The 19955-nt window shown below is 45.4% G+C and overlaps 2 protein-coding genes across 5 annotated transcripts; one reads left to right on the forward strand and one right to left on the reverse strand.

Annotated features, from left to right (window-relative positions):
- Positions 1 to 4886, forward strand: csdc2a (cold shock domain containing C2, RNA binding a). Of its 4 annotated transcripts, none has more exons than XM_023814425.2 (4): positions 1 to 109; positions 2024 to 2366; positions 2549 to 2671; positions 3583 to 4886. In XM_023814425.2, the coding sequence occupies exons 2-4, from the start codon at positions 2185 to 2187 to the stop codon at positions 3743 to 3745; spliced, it is 468 nt and encodes a 155-aa protein (XP_023670193.1). In that variant the 5' UTR covers positions 1 to 109; positions 2024 to 2184; the 3' UTR covers positions 3746 to 4886. The 4 variants fall into 4 exon arrangements, with proteins under 4 accessions (XP_023670193.1, XP_023670192.1, XP_072568123.1 ...); XM_023814424.2 differs by having other exon boundaries at positions 105 to 221; XM_072712022.1 differs by lacking the exon at positions 1 to 109 and adding an exon at positions 228 to 346.
- A 265-nt stretch (positions 4887 to 5151) lies between these two features.
- On the reverse strand, positions 5152 to 14596 carry LOC111845200 (phosphomannomutase 1). Its single transcript, XM_023814423.2, has 8 exons — positions 14249 to 14596; positions 13245 to 13362; positions 11372 to 11448; positions 11059 to 11150; positions 10386 to 10485; positions 10226 to 10301; positions 7100 to 7215; positions 5152 to 6562 (listed from the first exon to the last, which is right to left on the reverse strand). Exons 1-8 carry the CDS (start codon positions 14327 to 14329, stop codon positions 6440 to 6442), a joined length of 783 nt encoding a protein of 260 aa, XP_023670191.1. The 5' UTR covers positions 14330 to 14596; the 3' UTR covers positions 5152 to 6439.
- Positions 14597 to 19955: the final 5359 nt, after the last annotated feature.

A 19955-nucleotide genomic window follows, 5' to 3' on the forward strand; every position in this document is an offset into this window, starting at 1 on the left:
CCCTCTCCCCATCCTTCCCCATCTTCCCCCCGTTTTCCCATTGACGCCCTCTCTCTCTCTCTCTCTGGGTGTGTGTGGTCCCGACTCTCTTCAAACCCACATGAAGGAGGTACATTGTCTCGTTTTTTTCCTGTTAAATCTCAGCGTTTGTTTGATTAGTGCATGATTAAACTAGCGGCTGATATCCCGGTATATTCCTTATTTATTTATTTTTTACTACGGTAAGAACTAGATTAAAAGCAGAAGGCATTGTTATATGTTTTCGGGGCGTTTTGTTGTGTGTTTTGCGGTATTTTGTCTAACCGCTTGCCATTTCTACCCTATTCAGAAGCTCTAGGATGAGCATGTAAGTCTCATTTTGAAAACGAAATCTAACTTATTTGAACGAAGTCACGACAAAGAAAATCAGACTTTAGCTAAGACTGGGCTGCTTGACAAACACGATTACGAATGTTGTTTTAGTTATTCCGGCTTGTGCGGATCAGGACGCTTATGTATGTTCCGGAACTGGAAAGGTTTGGTTTTCATTATCTTTTCAATGTATTGTCAAAAACCATCAGGCAGATTGCCGATCGAAAGGGCATTTTAACTCTGTAAACCGAGCTAAATGTTAAAGATGATTGTTGTGGATTTCTTAAGTAGCCTACATGCAAGCGTCCGTGTAGACGCAGACAAAACGGGGCTCTCAACAACCCCACAGTCCTGTGCACTCAAGAAATACGTGTTTCCCATATAAATGATGGCTTTGAAACAGACGCAGAAAGCCAGTGTTTGGGGAGAAACGGGGCAGAGGGTGTTTTGGTCTTATAAAGATTCCCTTTTATCACCCCGTATATATTAAGGTCTGTCTCTCTGGACCAGATGTGGGCTCCCGGTCCTCTTTGTAATGGATACTGGTGCATTTGGTTTCCCTTAAGCGCATTACTTTGATTTTCCTGTATTTTTGTCTATATTTATAGATCAATTCGGATGCGGTCGTTCGGATTTAATTTCACAGAATAAAACATTACTTGCAGTTCAACTTCATATCGCATTGTGACCCATATGCAGCTTACGATCGAAGCATTTCGTCTAAGAGTGACATGATTGAGTTTAAAACGGACAATATTTGCATACAGGTTGAGTGTCTATATATATCTCTCCTTGTAGGGTTAGTTGTTTACTCCGGCATGCTTTAGAGTTGGGACGCCATACGAGGCGTTGACACTAGCTTTCTTTTAATCTTGTTTGTTGTGAATCATCCTTAGAAGTGTGCCATCTGCAGAGTTCTCCGTGTACTGACGCTTTTATTCACCTGTGCCATCCTGACACGCTGCTTTGACCTCGTTCGTCAACAGAGGGCAGCACAGTCGTCTATATTTAGGCGGCTGCCCTTGTCAAATTCAACCTGACATAAGAAAAACTTGTAGCCATACAGAATGGACACACAGGTTTACAACGGGACACAGATCTGTGTGACTGAAGTCTTTAGTACTTGGAGGAACTTTTTTCAGCAGTGGCATACCAAGGCTTTTTTTAAATTTAATTAATAGCGGGGAAGTTAACTGAGTTTAAAAACACAGCTCGCCCTGTTGTGTAACTGGAAACCCACTATAATTCCTTTTCACTCAGTTGTGCCTGTTTTTAAACTGGAGGTTGTGAAGATGGGCAGTAACCTGAAAGGATGCCAACGAGGCCTGTGTTTGACCCATTCTGTTTTATGTTTGAGAAACGCGAATTCACTCATACAGATTTTTCTTTTGATGTTTAATTTGTGAATTGCTCACTCTACTAATGACTTTCACTTTTAACTTTAAGGAAGTTGCAGGCAGACCCTAGGAGAAAGACTATCAAAGCAATTGGGCTCAGCTGGTAGCTGCAATCGAACTTGTCTCTGATGTAATTCTCATTAGTGTTTCTGCGTTGGATACAGGGGAACCAATCTGGCATAACTCAGTCTGTTCATAATGCACGATGTAATCAGGATGACTGCAGTTCTCTTTCCTCTATTTTTCTGATGTTCGTCTCAATCTTTGTGTTCCAGAAAGATCGCCTGGCCTAAGGGGACCGTTGGGAACAGTAATTCACTTCAGGTAGAGGAGGCCGGCATCAGAGAGATCCCTCCGGACATGCAGAGGGACTGAGGCGGCGGTACTAAGCAGTTTCCCTCCGAGAGTCGATACCCCCCTACAAGCTGCAACTGCGATGGCGGACCCCAGGCCAGAGTCCTCCTCCCCTGCGGAGGCGCCGCTGCGCTCCCCAGCCACCCCATTCTCCCTTTCCTTCCCCATTTTGAGGGAGGGAAGTCGTGTGTGGGAGCGCAAGCCGCCTCAGCTTGGGGAACTTCCCAGCCCGCTGCCCACCAAGCGCACCCGCACCTACTCAGCGTGAGTCCCTGTTTCTGACCTCACGGAGGTGGAGCCTGGGCCTGTGGAGCATTGCGATTGGCTAATAGTCATCATAATACTATATGTCATCATGCTATTAATAGTCATCATAATACTATTATGATGTCATAATTAGACACCTGTGCAATGTGACGCAATGCTCTGCCTCTGTCTCTCCACAGCACGGTACGAGCCACGTCGGGGCCCACCTTCAAGGGCATGTGTAAGAACTTCTCCAGGTCACAGGGTCATGGATTCATACGTCCCTCTAATGGTGGTGACGACATCTTCGTTCACATCTCCGAGTGAGTAGCTGGAGTCGTCCGTCTTATTTTCAGTGTGAGACGGAATACGACTGCCATTCGACTAGCGGTTCTGGAATGTGTGTGAAATCTGGTTCTGCTGCAGATGTGAGAATTCTTGAAGAAAAGAGTCACAATCTCTTAAAAATCAGGAGAGGTTATTTGAGATTATCTTGCGTTCCCCTGCTTAAAGAATTACTTATGACTTTATAGATCCATTAAAATTTACAGCATATTGCGTAGCAGCTCTGTGCCTCTTACTATTTGCACTCATGCTGACTTGACTAGTCCTAGATTAAAGTGTCCAGTGATGAATTACTGAACAGTTAAAATAAACCTGTAGTCCAGAAGGTCCTTCCTGAACACCTCTGGGTGGTGACTGATTTTAGCCAGGGTTGCTCAACCCTGCGTCTTTCCAGGTCGATCGCAAGGTGATTAATGGATAATGCTTTATTTCATTGGTGGCTGACCAGATCGAGATCAGTGAAATATACAATGGGGGGGGGCCCTCCACAGTCTGCAAAATATACAGATGGGCCGTCCTCCCCACCCGTGATTTAAGTTTAACGTCCTTTAGCCCCCATCCGTTGGGGACCTCTGGGTTATAGATTGGTAGCTGGAGTGTTGTGGTCATGTAGTTCAGTATAAGGCCTGATTCCGTCTGTCACATGCCTTTCTTCTGACATAGTGCTCTGCAGACCAAATCACATGGCCTTTTAGGAGCCAATCAGCTGAGTAATTGAGAGGAACTAATTTGCTGATGGGGAAAGGGTAGTATTGCCAGTACAGTAACACGCTGTTTCTGCTTGTATGTTTTTGCTCCGTGTTAGGCTTCCTGTATTTGTGGTCCAGTTCAGCCAGTGCCATAGTACTATTGTCTGCATGCAACTCTTTTCTTTCTGTCCATCGTTTAGTATCGAGGGGGAATATGTGCCCATGGAGGGCGACGAGGTGACCTACAAGGTGTGCCCCATCCCGCCGAAGAATCTGAAGATCCAAGCCGTGGAGGTGGTCATCACTCACCTGGCCCCGGGGACGAAGCACGAGACCTGGTCAGGCCAGATAATCAGCTCCTAGGCTTCTGATTCGGCCTTCAGCTGTCGCCCGGTGGTGCGGCTTTTTGGGGGTGGGCGGGGGATTATGGGAAAGTGCTGGGCAGAAGCTTGGTGAGGAAGACAGGACACTGCTGAGAGATTGACGTGGAGGTTTCAAATTGCACAGACGCTGGATGTGAAGGAGGAAGGCATTAGATCTGTTTTTAGGCATGTTGGACTAGGGATGTGTGTGGGAGGCAGGCAGGTGACGAAGGTGAAGGAGGAACCGTAGGCTGGGCAAACAAATAAGTCGATGCTTATCTTTATTTGTATCTATTATTTATCTATTTATTCTGATGGTGTATGTTGGATCCATGTTTGTTTGGGGTGCCTATATGGGTTTATTTAGGAGTGATGGGGTTAGACCTAATCTCTTCAGCACTATAACGGCGGGGTTTTGTCGCGGTGGGGGGGGGTAGTGGTTGAGCACAGCTTGTTAAAGGATGCAGTCGGCGATTCCCACAATCACTACTCATGGTGAACGGTTGACAAGATAAATCTTCAGAACTGTACTGTTGTCCTACTGAGAATTTGGTCAAGGTGTCTTTTAATATACATCAGCGAAATACGTTGGATTAACATAACTGACACTGGTGAAATGTCTGTCACGGCTGAAATGAACGTAGCTGATGGAGGACGTCAGGGTGTGGAGGTGTAGATGTTCTCTGGTGTTCTCCTGTCCCCCGACAGCTGCTGTATTTTTACTTCCTGGCCTGGGCGTTAAGGTGACAAGGCTGAGCGCAGCCATAGAGGCTCACGGTGACACTGCCCACGTGATTACCGGCTCTTCACAGCAGGATGTGCAGACAAGCACTCAGTGCTCACTTCGTCAGAACTTTCCGTGCATTAATGTTATTTGCTGTAATTATTAACAGGGTACAAATCTGTTTCCTTTTTTTAGTATGGAAATGTTTAAATGGTTTAACCCTTAATGTGTTCAGAATCAGTGCCCTTGAGTAATTTATACAGGCAATACATCACAATGGCCTATTTATTTTTTAGTTTTGTGAATAACTAAAATGTTGTTTTCCCAGCACTATTTAAGCGGTTAGTCCGCTGCAATTGGTGTTAGCTCGGTCGATCGTTAATAAATTCATTAATAAAAGGATTTTCTTTTTTAAGCATATGGCAGAGTGGTTATTCTGAAAGATTCTCCTCGCTCTCCTGTGACTTCGTGGGTGAAAGTCATCGCACAGGAAGCCTTTCCGGGCGGGGGCGGGGGGGGGGGTCTGGAACCGAGGCTCATTTCTCTACTTACCCTCATACATTATTAACCCCAGAGTGATCAATGAAACGGGGAGAGGTCTGCTGGCTTCTGGAGCTTCTGGAATAGAGTCATGCTTAAGTCCTATGCAAAGTATGAGCGCAGTAAAAAGGAGGGAGGGTTCATTTGTTTAATAAAATTTATTACAGAATGTCATTTTACTTGCTTTGTAATTCCATGCTCTTCAAAGGAGTGCCTGTTTTTTTCCATGCTGACACATTGTACTGTACAGTTAATGTATACCTTTGTCCATGAGTACACTGAGTACAGTACACTGAGTACAGTACACTGAGTACAGTATAAGCATAGTATACCATGTATTCAGGTTACCCTCCCCAGGGAAGAGCAGCAGGTCCTGGCTGGGATTTGCTATGGCACCTTGTGATGACTCTGCTCCCAGAATGGGGGCAAGCAGACATCAATGTCAGTGTGAGAGTGGTGATACTGAAGGCCCCCTCTATACTGGGAGGGGGGGCTTGTGGGGGTGGACAAAGACACCAATCAGGGGGCTGTCAGGGTCATGGATCTTAGAGGCCCAGAGAGACCATGTGACCCTGTGTAGCCTCTTCTGCTAACGAGTGTTTTATTATTAATGACAAAAAACATTATATTGAAGGATCTTTACACAGACTGATTGATTCAGCATATTATGTATACTCCATCAATTCACTTACAATAATAAAACCACCCCCCCCGACCACAGCGCCACCTGCTGCCTCTAAAAGGGACAATACCAATTAATCATCAATGTAATGGCTTGTCCTTTAATACCGTGGTATAGAAGCAGATAATGAATGGCAGTGTTTTGATAACCAAAGCATATACATTTTAGGAGTAAAAACCTAGAGCAGGTGTTTGTGGTACAGCGATCGCCGGCCACGCTATTGCTGCCTCTCATGCGAAGTTCCCAGGACTCGCGGATAAGCGATTCTCTCAGGGACTGTATTTAGACTGCGCCCCCTGCTGGAAGTCTGGCTCACAGCCTGCCGCTGGCACCTGAGTTTGCTAATTACAGGGAGTATGTGTGGAGTGTTTAACAATAAAATATCACCACATCCCCATGTTAAAAGGCATAAGAAAAACAGCAGGGTGTTCCCTTCATTGACATACATTTAAAAACACGTTCTTTGTTTTAATTCTTACTACAACACTGTTTGTTTAGACTTTTAGCAAAGTTATGTTTTAAAAATCCAGTTGCTTTGAATTACTGGCAGTGATGGCACAACACCACTGGTAATCACAGTCAAAATACAATCAGAAGTAGTAAATCATTAGTCTTGTTTTTGTGTCCAGTTGTCTGCCACAGCCCTACTACACTGTAGTGCTCTCTGTGCGATACCGCTCCTTGACAGCAGGGGGCGTACAAAGGCTGGGAGAGCCGATGTTCACCCCCACCCCCACCCAAGGCAGACGTCAGGAATCAATAGAAGGAGTGTTGAAAAACAGGTTCTTGCAGAGCCTGACCGTGTCGTCGGGAGAGAAAACCGTGTAGCCAATAGTCCGTGGGTCATTGAAGATTTCATAGTCATTACCCCCCTTGAACAAGAAGACATGGACTGAGCCACATCATGCATGACAGACAGGTGACATTTTGTACTATATGAGAACAGTTCCCCAACCTCAGCCTTAAGAGTAATTTTTTTTAGTTCCTCGTCTTCTTGCATTCCTGTTTCTCTATCATTATGTTTGTCCTACATCAGGGTTCTTCAACTCTGGACCTCGATTCCAAATCCACGCCGTGTTTTCAGTTCCCCCAGGTAGTTGTTTAATAATCACTGATTCTGATTGGTCAGAGGCTTCACACCTGACTGACAGGTAAAGGAAGGCTGGAAAACCAGCAGTGCTCGGACCTCGAGGACCGTGAGTTGAATAACCCTGTCCTACATGGTCAAGCTTTATCTGGAGCAGAATTTCCTGTCCATTTCCCCCTCAAACCTAGACACATTCCAGAATCCCCTCCTCCTCCTACCTCCTCCTCCTCCTCCTGCTCCCCTGACCAGCTGTGACAGCCACCTATTTTCACAGCAGGCCCTGAAAACGCCTGAGGACTGCAATAAAAGCAGACATTCTTACCGGCGAGGTCTCGTTGCCGAAAAAGTAGATGGCATCCAGGCCTTCCCCCTCCAGCACGTCCAGACAGAGACGTTTGTCCCACCCCTCAGGGAACACATCGAAACTGATGAGGCCCCCTTTGTAAAAAAAAAGGGCATGTCAAAGAGTGGGGTGGAGGAGGGGGGCAAATTAAGACAGTTAATTTATGGTGAAATAAACAGATTTTCTGTCCTAGATCAGGAGATTGGAATAAAGCTATAATCTTTATACCCAGAAGGAAAAACTCCATTATGTCCCAGTTCATCACCATCAGGTTCCTCCCAGTGGCCTCCTGACTACTCACTATTCTCGCCATGGACAAAGAAGCCCTTTCTGGTAAACGTTGTATCACGTGGTAATTCTGTGCACAGAAACTCCCCTTTTTTGGTGTTCTTGGGGCAAACTATGAGGACGTGCTCCTCAACCCTGCAGCAATAACAGCTAAAAATCACAGCAATTACGCAAACAGGCATTTTAAGGCGAACCCGGAGTGGCCATGAGCTACGGGCAAACAGCAGCTCTCCGTCTTTTCTTTCTACTTTCTTTTTCTTTGTCGAGTCAAAAACAGGGAGGAGCAGCCAAGCGGGGCGACGGCTGTCATAAACGTCCCCCGCCTTTGTCCCCGGCTCGGCCTTCACCCCCGCCACACTCGGGCAGTTGTGTGGCCAGCCTACCTATAGGCCACATTCAGCTGAGCCCTGACTGAGGCGGTCATGTGACCTGCTGCTTGGGAGTACAGACACGAGCGCACGGCCGTATGCACACACAGGCAGCTGGCCTGAATCAAGCCCCCTCATTTCCATTCTAATCACTCTCTCTCTCTCTCTCTCTCTCTCTCTCTCCCGCCACATTCGCCCCGGACGCCTCGGCAGTCACAGAACTGGAGGTTCCGTGCTGGAGCTCCGCCAAGTTTCCGTTTCCCCGGCGATCACTGAGCTCCAGCCTGAAATGGCACCTCAAGCGAGGTGTTCCCACAGAGCCCCCCCCCCCCCCGGGATGGGCTGAGGGGAGAGGGGAACGGGGGCCGGCGAGGAGGCAGCTAAGTGGGTCCTGGTGCCTTTAAAAACCCATTTCTGACCAACAAATGGCAGAACTTGACTGGTACCAGGTAAGAGGCAGGTTATTCACATACAACCTAGGACAGAAGCCCAAGCTGGACCAGAACCGCCTGCCGGGGGGGGGGGGGGGCGTTAAGTTACATCTGGGCCACGGATGACATCCACGGTGAGGCAGTGAGCGCGGACAAACAGAGAGTCCTGTCTGTTTACACAGCGGCTGGATGTCAGCTTTATCTAGCTGGCAGGGATCCAAACGCGACGAGACGCTCGGTCGGAACGCTGAGATGGCGTTTGGCCGCTGTAATGATTAATCCGGACCACAACAACAACAACCTCCAGACAGGAACAGAAGCCAGGCGGAGATCGAGAGTGCTGAGGACTTTGCAGAGAACTTTGTGCCATCCATGGCTCGATCTAACGGAGCAGAACAATCAGCCCAAAGTTGTGGAGACTAAAGAAAAAAGAAAGAGGAGTATTGACGGGGGGTGGGGGGGGCAACTCTTAGAGGAGTATAGATGGGGGTGGGGGGGCGACTCTTAGAGAAGTATAGAAGGGGGTGGGGGGGGCGACTTAGAGGAGTATAGACGGGGGTGGGGGGGGCGACTCTTAGAGGAGTATAGACGGGGGTGGGGGGGGCTGACTCTTAGAGGAGTATAGACGGGGGTGGGGGGGGCGCTGACTCTTAGAGGAGAATAGACGGGGGTGGGGGGGGCTGACACTTAGAGGAGTATAGACGGGGGTGGGGGGGGGGGCTGACTCTTAGAGGAGTATAGACGGGGGTGGGGGGGGGGGCTGACTCTTAGAGGAGTATAGACAGGGGGTGGGGGGGTGACTCTTAGAGGAGTATAGATGGGGGGTGGGGGGGGGGCTGACTCTTGGCAGCTGGTCGTGAGAGGAAGGAGGTCAGAGGTGCCATTTTTCACGGCGGCCTGTGCACGCCTCCCCAGGTGGGTCTTACCCTCAGACTTCACCCCCTCTTCCCACCGGCACTCTGGTCTCTCAGGCGAGTGCTAATAGCTGGTCGGTCCCTGTGGCCCATTGATGGCCATTAGCGGACGCTAAGTGGTCATTAGCCGGCTGACAAATCGCGGCTCATCCCACACAAACAGACGCTGCCTCGCACTAACCGCTGGACGGTGTGGACGTGAACAAGCCCAGAAGTATCATTTTAACATGTGCAGCCTTAAAGCCTAAATGGCTGTTAACTAAATAGAACCTTTAATTACACCAACGTACCCCTCCCACTCACTGTTCTATCAGTTTTCCATATTAGTCGTCTGTATGGCAGTGTATATTTTTTATTGGTTTCACGCATTATTCCCCTCAGGCTAAGCGGAAAACCAGCCACTTGCGTCACAGCACAGCCCCTGGTGTGATCAAAACAGTAGATTTGACAAATAAGAATCTACGCTTGTCCAAATGAGGCTGGAACTTGGAGGCTGGTATCTGGGTTTAGTTTAAATACGTTACACCGTGTCGAGCAGTAAACTCAGAAACTGTGAGGGGACGGCTGAACTAGCGCATTAGCGTGCGATCGCACGGATCTACATTTACCTATTTAGCAGATTCTCGCATCTTAAGCGATGTACCATTGACAAAACAGGGTCCACCAGTGTCTCTGAGGCAACTGCTGCTAAGGCCGTCGCTCAGTGACCCAAAAGTGAAAGCATTCTGCCAGCCACGGGATTCGAACCAACGACCTTCTGAACACGGATATAGCATGCTAGCTTTCTGAGCCGCACACTTCCCCAAATGATTATGTCTACCAGATCTACCATTAAATGATCAGAGGCCACCACACAGGTCTCAGATAAGGCATCCGTCAGGTAGCAGCTGATGTGGCAATGCTTTCCGTCCCCGATTTGCAAGCTATGGTGTACTTCAACCCCGCTGTAAAATTACCCCAAGGGCAAATATTTGAGCTTTCAACCCTGTCTGTGACAGTATTGACTTCACCCAGTGGTGTGACGAAGTGACGGGGTTGGGGGGGGGGCGAAGTCAAAGGCGTGAGAGTCAAACTGCTGCTCTGGCTCCATCCAGACTCACTCACCCCGCGTGAAGCGCAGCCCCTTGCCGGCAAACTCCTGCTGAAGCGCCTCCACAAACCTCTCGCGGATCCTCTCTCTCTGGGTGGGGAAGGGGAGGGGGAGAGGAGAGGTCGGTGCGCTTGTCCACCAACGTTTGGCCGGACGGAGGAACATGTTTCTTACCTTGTCGATTTCGGAGAACTCGATTCGCTCCTCCAGTGTACAGCTGCGGCCGATCGGGGAGATATTGATCATCCCGTTACGGAATTCGATGAATGTACCCCTGAGGGAAAAACATCAACAACAAAAAGAGAATTAAACCTTTCAGACGGACACGGAACATACCAAGAGACAGAAATTTCACCGTGGGTTAAAAAAATTCTTTCAAAAGTAGGAAATAATTTTACAAACGTAATATTCCTATGGGACATATATATCAAAGTAAAATGCTGGAATCACAAACAGCTGCTGCAGCCTATAGGTCAGGGCTCTTCAAATCTATCCCTCAATTCCAAATCCAGGCCGTGTTTTCAATCCTCCCAGGCAGTTAGTTTAATAATGACTGATTCTGATTGGTCAGAGGCTTCACACCTGGCTCACAGCTAAAGGAAGGCTGGAAAATCAGCAGGGCTCGGCCCTTGATGACTGCGATTCGAATTCCACTTCTACAGGCTATTTGCAGGTAGGACCGGAAGCAGAAGACATTTCAAATGGCCTAGAAATGCAAAACTGTACTGCAAATCTGCCCACAACAGTGTTACTCTCTGACAGTTATTGCCGCCATTTGTGATTATTGCCGCTGGAAGATAGCGCCACCCTTGGGTCTGAGCTATGCTGAACAGAGCACGAGCCTCACCTCTTCTTGGGCAGCCTGATAAGCCCCATGTAGCGCAAGCAGAAGTTGATGAGGTCCTGCAGCAGCTCCTCGCCCAGATGGTTCTGGATGGCCTGAGGAGACAGCCAACCTTACATGCTGCCCCACCCCAACCACGAGACCCAGTCCCAAGGATGGATGCATGACTCTGGCTTCCAAGCCTTAGCAGAAGCCTAAGTAACACCCCCAGACCGCTTCTGCGACAAACCAGCAGAGCTGCACTAAACACTGGAAGACTTGACCCGTAAGACCAGTCATCTCCCAGATCCACACAAACCCAACCCCCCCCCCTCACCTGTTTGGAGATGAGCTTCCCGTCCCTGTACTGCACCGTGCCGTTTTCCGCAAACACGTAGTCAAACTTGTGAATCACTGCACAAGAGGAGAAGAAGAAACTGATCGCCTGGAGAACAGGAGATGTTTACATTTTTCTATTTAGGGGATATTTTATCCAAAGCCACATTTTTTTTTATTTTTTGAGGAAGCAGGCTCAGACCGTCCCTGGAGCAACAGTCAAGCTCCATTTCCTCTCTCTGATTGAACATCTGTGACATACACGTTTCCTCTCTATATCACACAAAGCATTAGACACACTTGCAGGTGTTGCAAGTCCACCCCAGATGTGAGTGTCTATTTCAGCACTGTCATAATCTGGCAAATTAATCAGGCCCAGGAAGCGATAAGATAATCGAAAGAAACCTGAGTAAACATCTAACAATCGGGCTTCCATTTTCACCTATATAGATTGCGTAAGATCTATATGTACTTTGGCATTGCTGAAGAACGAACGGTATCAAGTCAACACGAACGGATTACTGTCGATTATCAGAGATTTAAGATTACAAGCTACGGGGGACTATCTGGAGCAGTCTGATTAAACCTCTGAGCAGTATCTGTTGATTAATGTTCAGGCTTCTGGCAGTTCCAGGGTGGGTGTGGCCTAATCAGAGTCAGTAGCACCGCTGTCGAACAGCACCAGTCTTGGGGGTTCGAATCTCATCCCTGCTTTGTTTGTGGGCAGGTTGCATGTCGCACGGCATTCCTCCTGCAGTCTAAAAACATGCAGTCATGCTAACTTGTCTGTAGTGTGTGATTGTGTGTCCCGTGATGAACTGGAATCTGTCCACGGTGTATCTCATTTATGTATTAGTCACCGGAAGACAAATGGATTAATCACAAGCTTACTAAATATTCCTGCATCTCCATCCTTCATTTTTAAGATATAGCTGATCGTATCGTCACCGACCGTATCTTTCAACACAAAGGATGTTAGTCTCTTACCGTCTAATAAGAAGATGGGAACTGCTGTCATACCTTTGTGCAACCAGTGTTCCTTGCTGAAAAACTGCGTTGGTATAAATGATGCAGCAGGTAGGAGCGAGAGAGCCCAGCTACATTATGCTGGATCCAGAATCCAGGGGATTACAGAGAGCAAGCTGTTAAAGGAGTTTTATTTCCGAGGGATGCATGCCAACAGGCAGATCCAAAAAGCCCTAGAGTTGTCTTACCACACACATGTATTACCTCAATAAAGCAATCAAGAGCTTAATCTGAATGAAAACAAACACGCCTTGCTGGCCTGGAGGGCTGGGGAGTGTCCCTGCTGGATTTCAGTGCAAGTGAAATATCTATGACACACAAAATACCCCAGATAAGGGAGCCCCCAGATCAGAACAATCAGCATAATGCAACGCAATGGAGGGAATGTAAACAAGGATGGATAATGTTACCCTAAAAGATGATAACTAGTAAAACCATTAGAATGAAGCCATATCCAATTTGCTCCGACACACTTGTCAGGTTTGATCAGGTCCCTGAACGTGCGTGTGCAGCATGAATCCACTTAACGGATGATCGGTGTCATGACAGTATTCAGGGATGACAGTTTCGCCGTGCTGGCCATAGATATATATCAGCCAGATCAGCAAAAAGCCTTTCCACCGCAACAACGTATCACAGGATGCTCTCTGCTTACACAGAAATCATTCTCCAGGCTGGCTGAAAATGCCTGCCGCTTCGCGTATCCCGCAGTCCAGTGGAACATGTTGAGCAACAGGCAGTTGAGAAACACGCAGGATCAGTAAAATCTTGAGCAACAGCCTGAAGCAAATGACGCGACCGTCGAGGAGAAACGGCAAAAGGGTCCCGGGGGGGGGGGGGCACCTCACCTTCGTCGCCGTCCCCCAACTGCTCTGCGATCTTGGAGTAGTCGGAACCCCCCACCACGCCGATCTTGACCTTCCTCCGCAGTGACTGGAAAAACTGGTCGAGCTCCGGATCTATTTTCTTTTTTTGAAAAAAAAAAAAACACAACGCAAAATCCATTATGGGAGCCCAGCTGTTACTGCAGACTGGCAATAAATGAATCATGGACTTACTGGCCATAATGTGAGAGGGATCTGGCGGATTTCCAACTAGGATACAGATCTGCTGCTCTGTGAAGGTCTACAACATGCAGACTGCAACACAGGCAGGACTAACTGGCCCAGTCGAGGAATATTACCTAACAGATTTAATACACATTGGGACAGCGCCTTTCTTCAGCAGCTTAAAAGATGACATGCGTTACAAATTTCGCTAAAGAAGAATATTAACCATTACGTTAACTAAAAACTACATTTAACATAAATGTATAAAAATGTATATAAATTTAAATTTCATTCAGTAATCGTCTCATTTCTCACGATCACGTTAGAACAACCGATGTGTAGCTTATTACAGGTCTCCGCCTCCAACGATGATTCAAAAACACCGACTGACTTCCGACAGTCGTAGATGCGCATAACTGCACGTAACCAGGCGACCATCGTGCACACAGAGACTTGATTTTAATCGAAATGGCCAGCGAGATTCTTCCTTTACGGTCAATACCATTCCATACCCACACGTCGCATTGCTTGTTTTTTTAACATGCATTGTTTTAGGCAGAGGCTGTATGGTATGTGGAAGGGTAATATAAAAGCTACGTGTATCAAACGCAGTAAGCTCAGTAACCGTATAGCTGACAGTGCTTATACATCTCGATCACGGTCAGTTACTTCATGCAATGCAACAAAGTATAGTGCAACCTTCGCATAGCGCAGGAGACTGATACATCCGGCGACACAAGACAGCGGGATCACAAGCGTGATGTTGTCCCCACACGGCATAAAAGAGGACAAGATTTACTCACTTCTCTAGCTAGTGTTAGCGTGCCGTCCACGTCAAACAGACACAGCACGTTTCTGTTCGCAGGAATTCGATTCTCCTCCATAACATATATAGTATGATCACAAAGATGTGATCACGCTTGAAAATAATACATATACGAGTAGATTTAAAAGAAACAAATGTTCCAAAACTTTGTCAATAGGTCTATTAAAGTCATCAAAATTGTTTAACGGTTACAAATACTGATATGATTAAAGGCATATACTAAGCGGATACGGTCAATACTGTGCAGTGTCCCATTCCATTTAAAAATTAAGGATCACGTTCCGTAGACGGACATCGGGTTCCCTGCGCACGTCGCCGTGTTACCGTGTCCTCCAGAGACAATCGGCCAATCAGATCCTGCCCTGCGAGTCATATGTGCAGGGGCGGTAACCTACACTACGCGCTGCCGGAGCCTTGGTATTTGTCATTTCATCAGAGGCAGCAGGGTATGTGTGTCTAGAAATATCACATTCTGTGGTAATTTCTTGACTTCGGATTGCATTCACGGAGACTTTGTCCAAAGCTTGCCCACTAGGAGGCAGAGTACAAGAATGATCCTCTATTTAACAGAATTTAAAACAGAAAGTTTATTTTGGTATATAATTTACAATCCAACAACTTAATCAGGTTTGATTTTGTATTAAACAAAACGAGGCTTACGGACATTCATGGTTTAAAAGGCCAACAATAGGATATTTTTGTTTTGCTTTCGCGGATATAATTTCTTGGCCAGTTCCTTATACGCAACTTTTTTGAACTTCACTGTTCATGAAAAATGTAAAATTACAAGTTGTAGTACTTTTTTTTTCAAAATAGTTGCTTACACACACACACACACACACACACACACACACACACACACACACATAATCAGGGGTGCTGCACACTGACTGATTCTGTACTATGACGCCCCCCCCCGCCCCCCCCCCCCAAACTTTCGCCTAAATATGTCTGTGTGTTTCATGGAGAGCAGGATGGAGTAAGCAAAAAGAGAATCTCAATTATATACTTCTGAGTTTTTCATTCATTCTCCAAAATAAACTCTTGTCAGGCTGTTCAGTATAGTGGCGCTCCACTTATCCCCGTGGGGAGATTATGTCTGCATAAATGCCATCTCACTCTCCATGAGGAACACTGACACAGCTGAGAGCACATTTTGGGGTCAGACTGCAGGACTGGAGCAATTGGTAGTTAAGGGATTTGCTCTAGAGCCCAATTCAATTAAACTTATTTTTATATAGTGCTTTTCACAACAGAGTCGCCCCATGGCGCTTTACACGGACGTGTTATGATACATTCCTGCGTCATTTACACAGAATAATTCATAAACAGGGAAAATGAAAGAAAGAAAGAAAGAAAGAAAGGAGACAGATGACAACAGAGGAGAGGAACCAAAAACTCCCAAGTAGGGAGAAAAAAACCCCTGGGGGGGTCCAAGGTCAACTGGCTGCTAATATTGTTGAAATAGAAAGAGTGGACATACTTGCTAAAAGCAACTGTGGTCGAGGTCAAAGCCAAAGTCCATCAATGAGTCACAACAGAATCGTCCCAAGGCTCCTTACATGGGTGTGTTGATACATTGTACATCACATCTTTCTGCCATAAGACGATTCATACCTAAATATAAAATGTAAACACAAAATGTAAATACAATGTCACTGTGCATTTACATTTAAAGGCTTCTTAAAGCAGTGCTTTTGTTAGGTGCAGTCTGGCATAACCAGTGTTCAGAGACAGGTAATAGTTTCAGAAGTTATATTTTGGACAATTGAAATATAGATTGAAGTTGTGTGTATTTCTGGATTTGTTTCACCATAGGAGAGTATAAAAAGCAGGCAAAGACAGCTACAGCTGTTAAACTGCCGTAGAAAGATATACAGAGTGAGACATCTAGAAAAAAACCCAGAATTAATGCACCTTCATGAAAACACCGACTTTGTAGCTGATCAACTTTTGAATGGTAGCTTGTCTGCCCTCTAGTGCCCATATTGTGTCATTTACTTCTAACCTAAAGATACAGACTGGAAACAGTGATTTTGTTTTAATGTGAGCTCTCCATCTTCCAGTTGCTTATTCTGAGTATGGTCATGGGTCTAACTGCATGTCTTGTGGAAACACTATTGGAGGAAACCAGAGTACCCAAACTGCACACAAAGATTTAAACCGCAACACTGGAGTCGTGAGGCAACAGTGTTATTCAGTGACGCAACATTCCACCCGTAAAGTCTACACTGAAATGTGGAATCCCAGTAAAATGACATGACCGGGGGAATAATTTGATCCTCACATCGTAGATCAAGAAGGCTTCCTTAACAGAGATTGTCCAAAGGTCAATGATATTTTTCTGGGTCTTCAAGGCAACTTGAATCCTAGAACGCAGTGTGACTTTTTGTTTCAGTGCTGACAAGTTGATTCATTCAATAAGAAGTGAGCAAATCCTTTAATGGGGAGTCCCTGCAAAAATTGAGCAGTAGTTGGTATCAGTATAAGCCAGAAGCAAGCATACGAAAAGGTTCCCCGTCGAAACGAAATAACTACCATGTTACACAACAGACATTACACTTGTAAACTTTAATTGAGCCCCTTAGTCATACACTTAGCCTTTGTGCAGTATTGCACTTTGCAAACACTAATTAACTATGAAGTAATGCTGATTTCCCAAAACATTAGACTCTATATCGGTGTTTCCCAATCTGGTCCTTCGGGACCCACAGCCAGTCCATGTTTTTACTCCCTTTGCAGACAGTCCACATTTTTGCTTCCTCTCAGCTCCAGGAAACACTGCTCTGTAGTATTATCAAGACATTCTTCTGATTTGAACTTCATATGCTGCAAATTAAGAGCAAACTGCATTTTGATCAAAAGGAAACACAGCCAGCAACTCTGTGGGCCAGAACACACAGTTTCTGCCTATTGAAGTCGCAGAAATATGGCCTGACTCTTGTGTCCTTGAGCGACTCATTTCATCTGACCTGCCCCAGTAAAATATCCTTGAAAAATGCTAATATGTCAATTAATTCTATAACATAACCCTGCTGTACTGCTATATATACTTTAAAAGAAATTTAGACTCCTTACTATTACAAAAGCCGGACAGTGTTAAAGAAAATAAAACTTTTCTAACAAGTTCTTGAGCACGGTGCATGGTCCAAACCATCTGACTCAATCGCAAAGTATAGAATGGTTCACGCAAAAAGACATGGTCGTATAACTGAGCAAGGTCACGTGATTGACTAACCAGAACCAGCACGCCGAAATGGAAAATCAGAATTAAGTATTCAAACCTAAATCACAGAACCAGGGAACCTAGAGTTCGGAAGAAGATTTTAAAAATGACAGAAAGCTGGACCAAGAGAACAATTCACCAAGGATGAGTAGAAAACAATAATCTCAAAAGTGAGCAGAGGGATGCTGACCCGGATGAGGAGAAATACTGTCCACTGATTGCAGCAGTGAATCATGGTAAGTTAGGATTGTCTGGGGGGGGGGGTGTGTGGCAGTGGGGAACAACCATGCCTGTTACTCACAATTTAGACGCATATATACATATATAATATGCTTCAATTACTATAGATTGTATATTGCCATGATTAGTGCTCATGATTAATTTTTTATGCTTATTAGTTGTATTAGTGCTATTAGGACAGAAACCAGTTCACTCACTATAAAATATTAGTGAAATGTTCACAAAATTATGGCACGAAAATCAAAGTGGAAACTGTACTGAAATGACTTAACGAAAATAGAATGCAATCAATTACCGAAGCCTTGATAAATACTATGCCATAGTTTTTTTTTATATAAGTTTTATAATACACATTTAAACATTCACCACCTTACAGTGGATAAAAATTATGACTAAACATCAAATTGATTTAGCAACAAACATATAGGCCTATATATCCAGAGAACTTAAGCTTTTGATCGCAATGAGGGTCTAGAAGTGGCCGACCCGACACCGACTAACCTAAAATGGAGAAATCTTACATGGTTAGTAAATCAGACAATCCGCATCTCTCAGAGGTTCATAGTACTCACAGGTGATACGACTCCTTTGTCTCAATACCCATTGGTGAGAAATGGCTCACACAGAACAGACAATATTGATTGTCAGCATCGTGTGTGATTTATGAGCTAAGTCACAAACCAGGCAAATTCAGTCCTCATACAGGCCAGATTCAAAACCTTTATAGAACCAGATCTTTGAGCGCCGATAACACCCATAAAATACGAGCTCAGCAAGGTGGACTTTGGCGAAGCCGGCCATCAATAGCGTACTTTAGACGTCCTACTAATACCAAAGCCATGAACCGGTAACTGCATAGTGATCTTGTTGCCAGATAAATACATCAGCCATGACTTCATATGAATTTGTGGTATAGTCACACCCAAGGGCATAACTTTGGGTTGAACATTGGGGCAGTTACAACCCCCCACCCCCCCAATAGTTTACACCCATGGTCACACTTCATTCCTTCACTCAGATCTTTTGAGTTAAAGAAAAAAAAAGGCTTTAGAAGCTAGAATGTTCTCTGAAATTTTGTTTCCATAATAATTATAAATCCCATACAAGAAAAATGAGCTAGAAAGCATTACTATAAAAGTATGAAAGCATTAACCCCAACCCTGACCAGGAAAATCAGATGGATCATGGGTGGGTGAAAAGCATTATTATGTAAGTAGCCTGTACTGGATCAGTAGTGTGGAAGATTAATGCATGGATGTGACTACTGGTTTTGAGACCAACAAATCAGATGTCTTGGTCCCACATCATCTACAATGTGATTGGTTCAGAGAGGCAACCAATCATTATTCATTCTTAGAACATTTTTGTGTAAGTAAAACTCCGACGAGTGTTATTTTGTCTCTTTCCACATGTAACAAAGAAATCAACCAACTGATTGCTTCTGCAAGAGCATGAGAAATGAGATCAGATATAGTTTGATATGTTTGATCTACAGAAACCTGCAAAAGAATGCAGAGAACAGGAGAAAACAGACCAAACCTCCAGCCTATAAGGTTTGTTTACAAACATGCAGGCCTTTTTCTTTATCGAAATCCAGAATTCATATGTATAGATGAGGCCTTTCTATTACTCAGAAGAAACAGACAGGCTGATTTGCTTCATTCTGACCTATTAAACTCCCCTAATATCATCTTTCCTTTGTATGCAATACTTCAAGCCAAAGCCGCGTATGAATCATATATGCGCTCTTTGGGATTTGAACCCAAGACCATTGCACTGCTAATACCACACTCTACTTGTTGAGCTATAGGAGCAATTATAAAATCCCATGCTCGGCAGAGAGATTTCACCACTGGGCTTTTGAGGAAGTACCAAACACAAGGCAAGGGAACGTCTTGGATCGGATTCCAGCCCATCTCATGGCACACAGGCGCCCTGTAGACAATGTAGAGATGCCAGTTCATCGCTTGCATTCTTTCCGGCTTTGAAAGGAATCCATCATCCCTAGCAGAATCCTGCGAAACATAAGGAGCTCATGCAATCTCCACACACACGCATTGAGCTGGGATGGGATCTAGACCCACAACCTTGGAGGTGTATATACTAGAGGTAGATATACTACCCAAGATTCAGTTAAGTAAATTTGAATTAAAGTCTTGACTACACACACATATGCAAAAATACAGAACATGACTGAAATGTTTGCTTTGGAATTAGT

Source organism: Paramormyrops kingsleyae, chromosome 5 (assembly GCF_048594095.1).
Source record: "Paramormyrops kingsleyae isolate MSU_618 chromosome 5, PKINGS_0.4, whole genome shotgun sequence".
Lineage (NCBI taxonomy): Eukaryota > Metazoa > Chordata > Actinopteri > Osteoglossiformes > Mormyridae > Paramormyrops > Paramormyrops kingsleyae.

Excerpts from the sequence above, each read along its gene's own strand:
- LOC111845200 (XM_023814423.2), bottom strand. The coding sequence starts at position 14,329 with ATGGAGGAGAATCGAATTCCTGCGAACAGAAACGTGCTGTGTCTGTTT. Across the intron at positions 11,151-11,371 it reads GGAAGCTCATCTCCAAACAG|GCCATCCAGAACCATCTGGG; the intron begins GTGAGGGGGGGG and ends CTGTCTCCTCAG. Across the intron at positions 7,216-10,225 it reads GGGGCTGCGCTTCACGCGGG|GGGGCCTCATCAGTTTCGAT; the intron begins GTGAGTGAGTCT and ends TTTTTTACAAAG.
- csdc2a (XM_023814425.2), top strand. The coding sequence starts at position 2,185 with ATGGCGGACCCCAGGCCAGAGTCCTCCTCCCCTGCGGAGGCGCCGCTG. Across the intron at positions 2,367-2,548 it reads CGCACCCGCACCTACTCAGC|CACGGTACGAGCCACGTCGG; the intron begins GTGAGTCCCTGT and ends GTCTCTCCACAG. Across the intron at positions 2,672-3,582 it reads ATCTTCGTTCACATCTCCGA|TATCGAGGGGGAATATGTGC; the intron begins GTGAGTAGCTGG and ends TCCATCGTTTAG.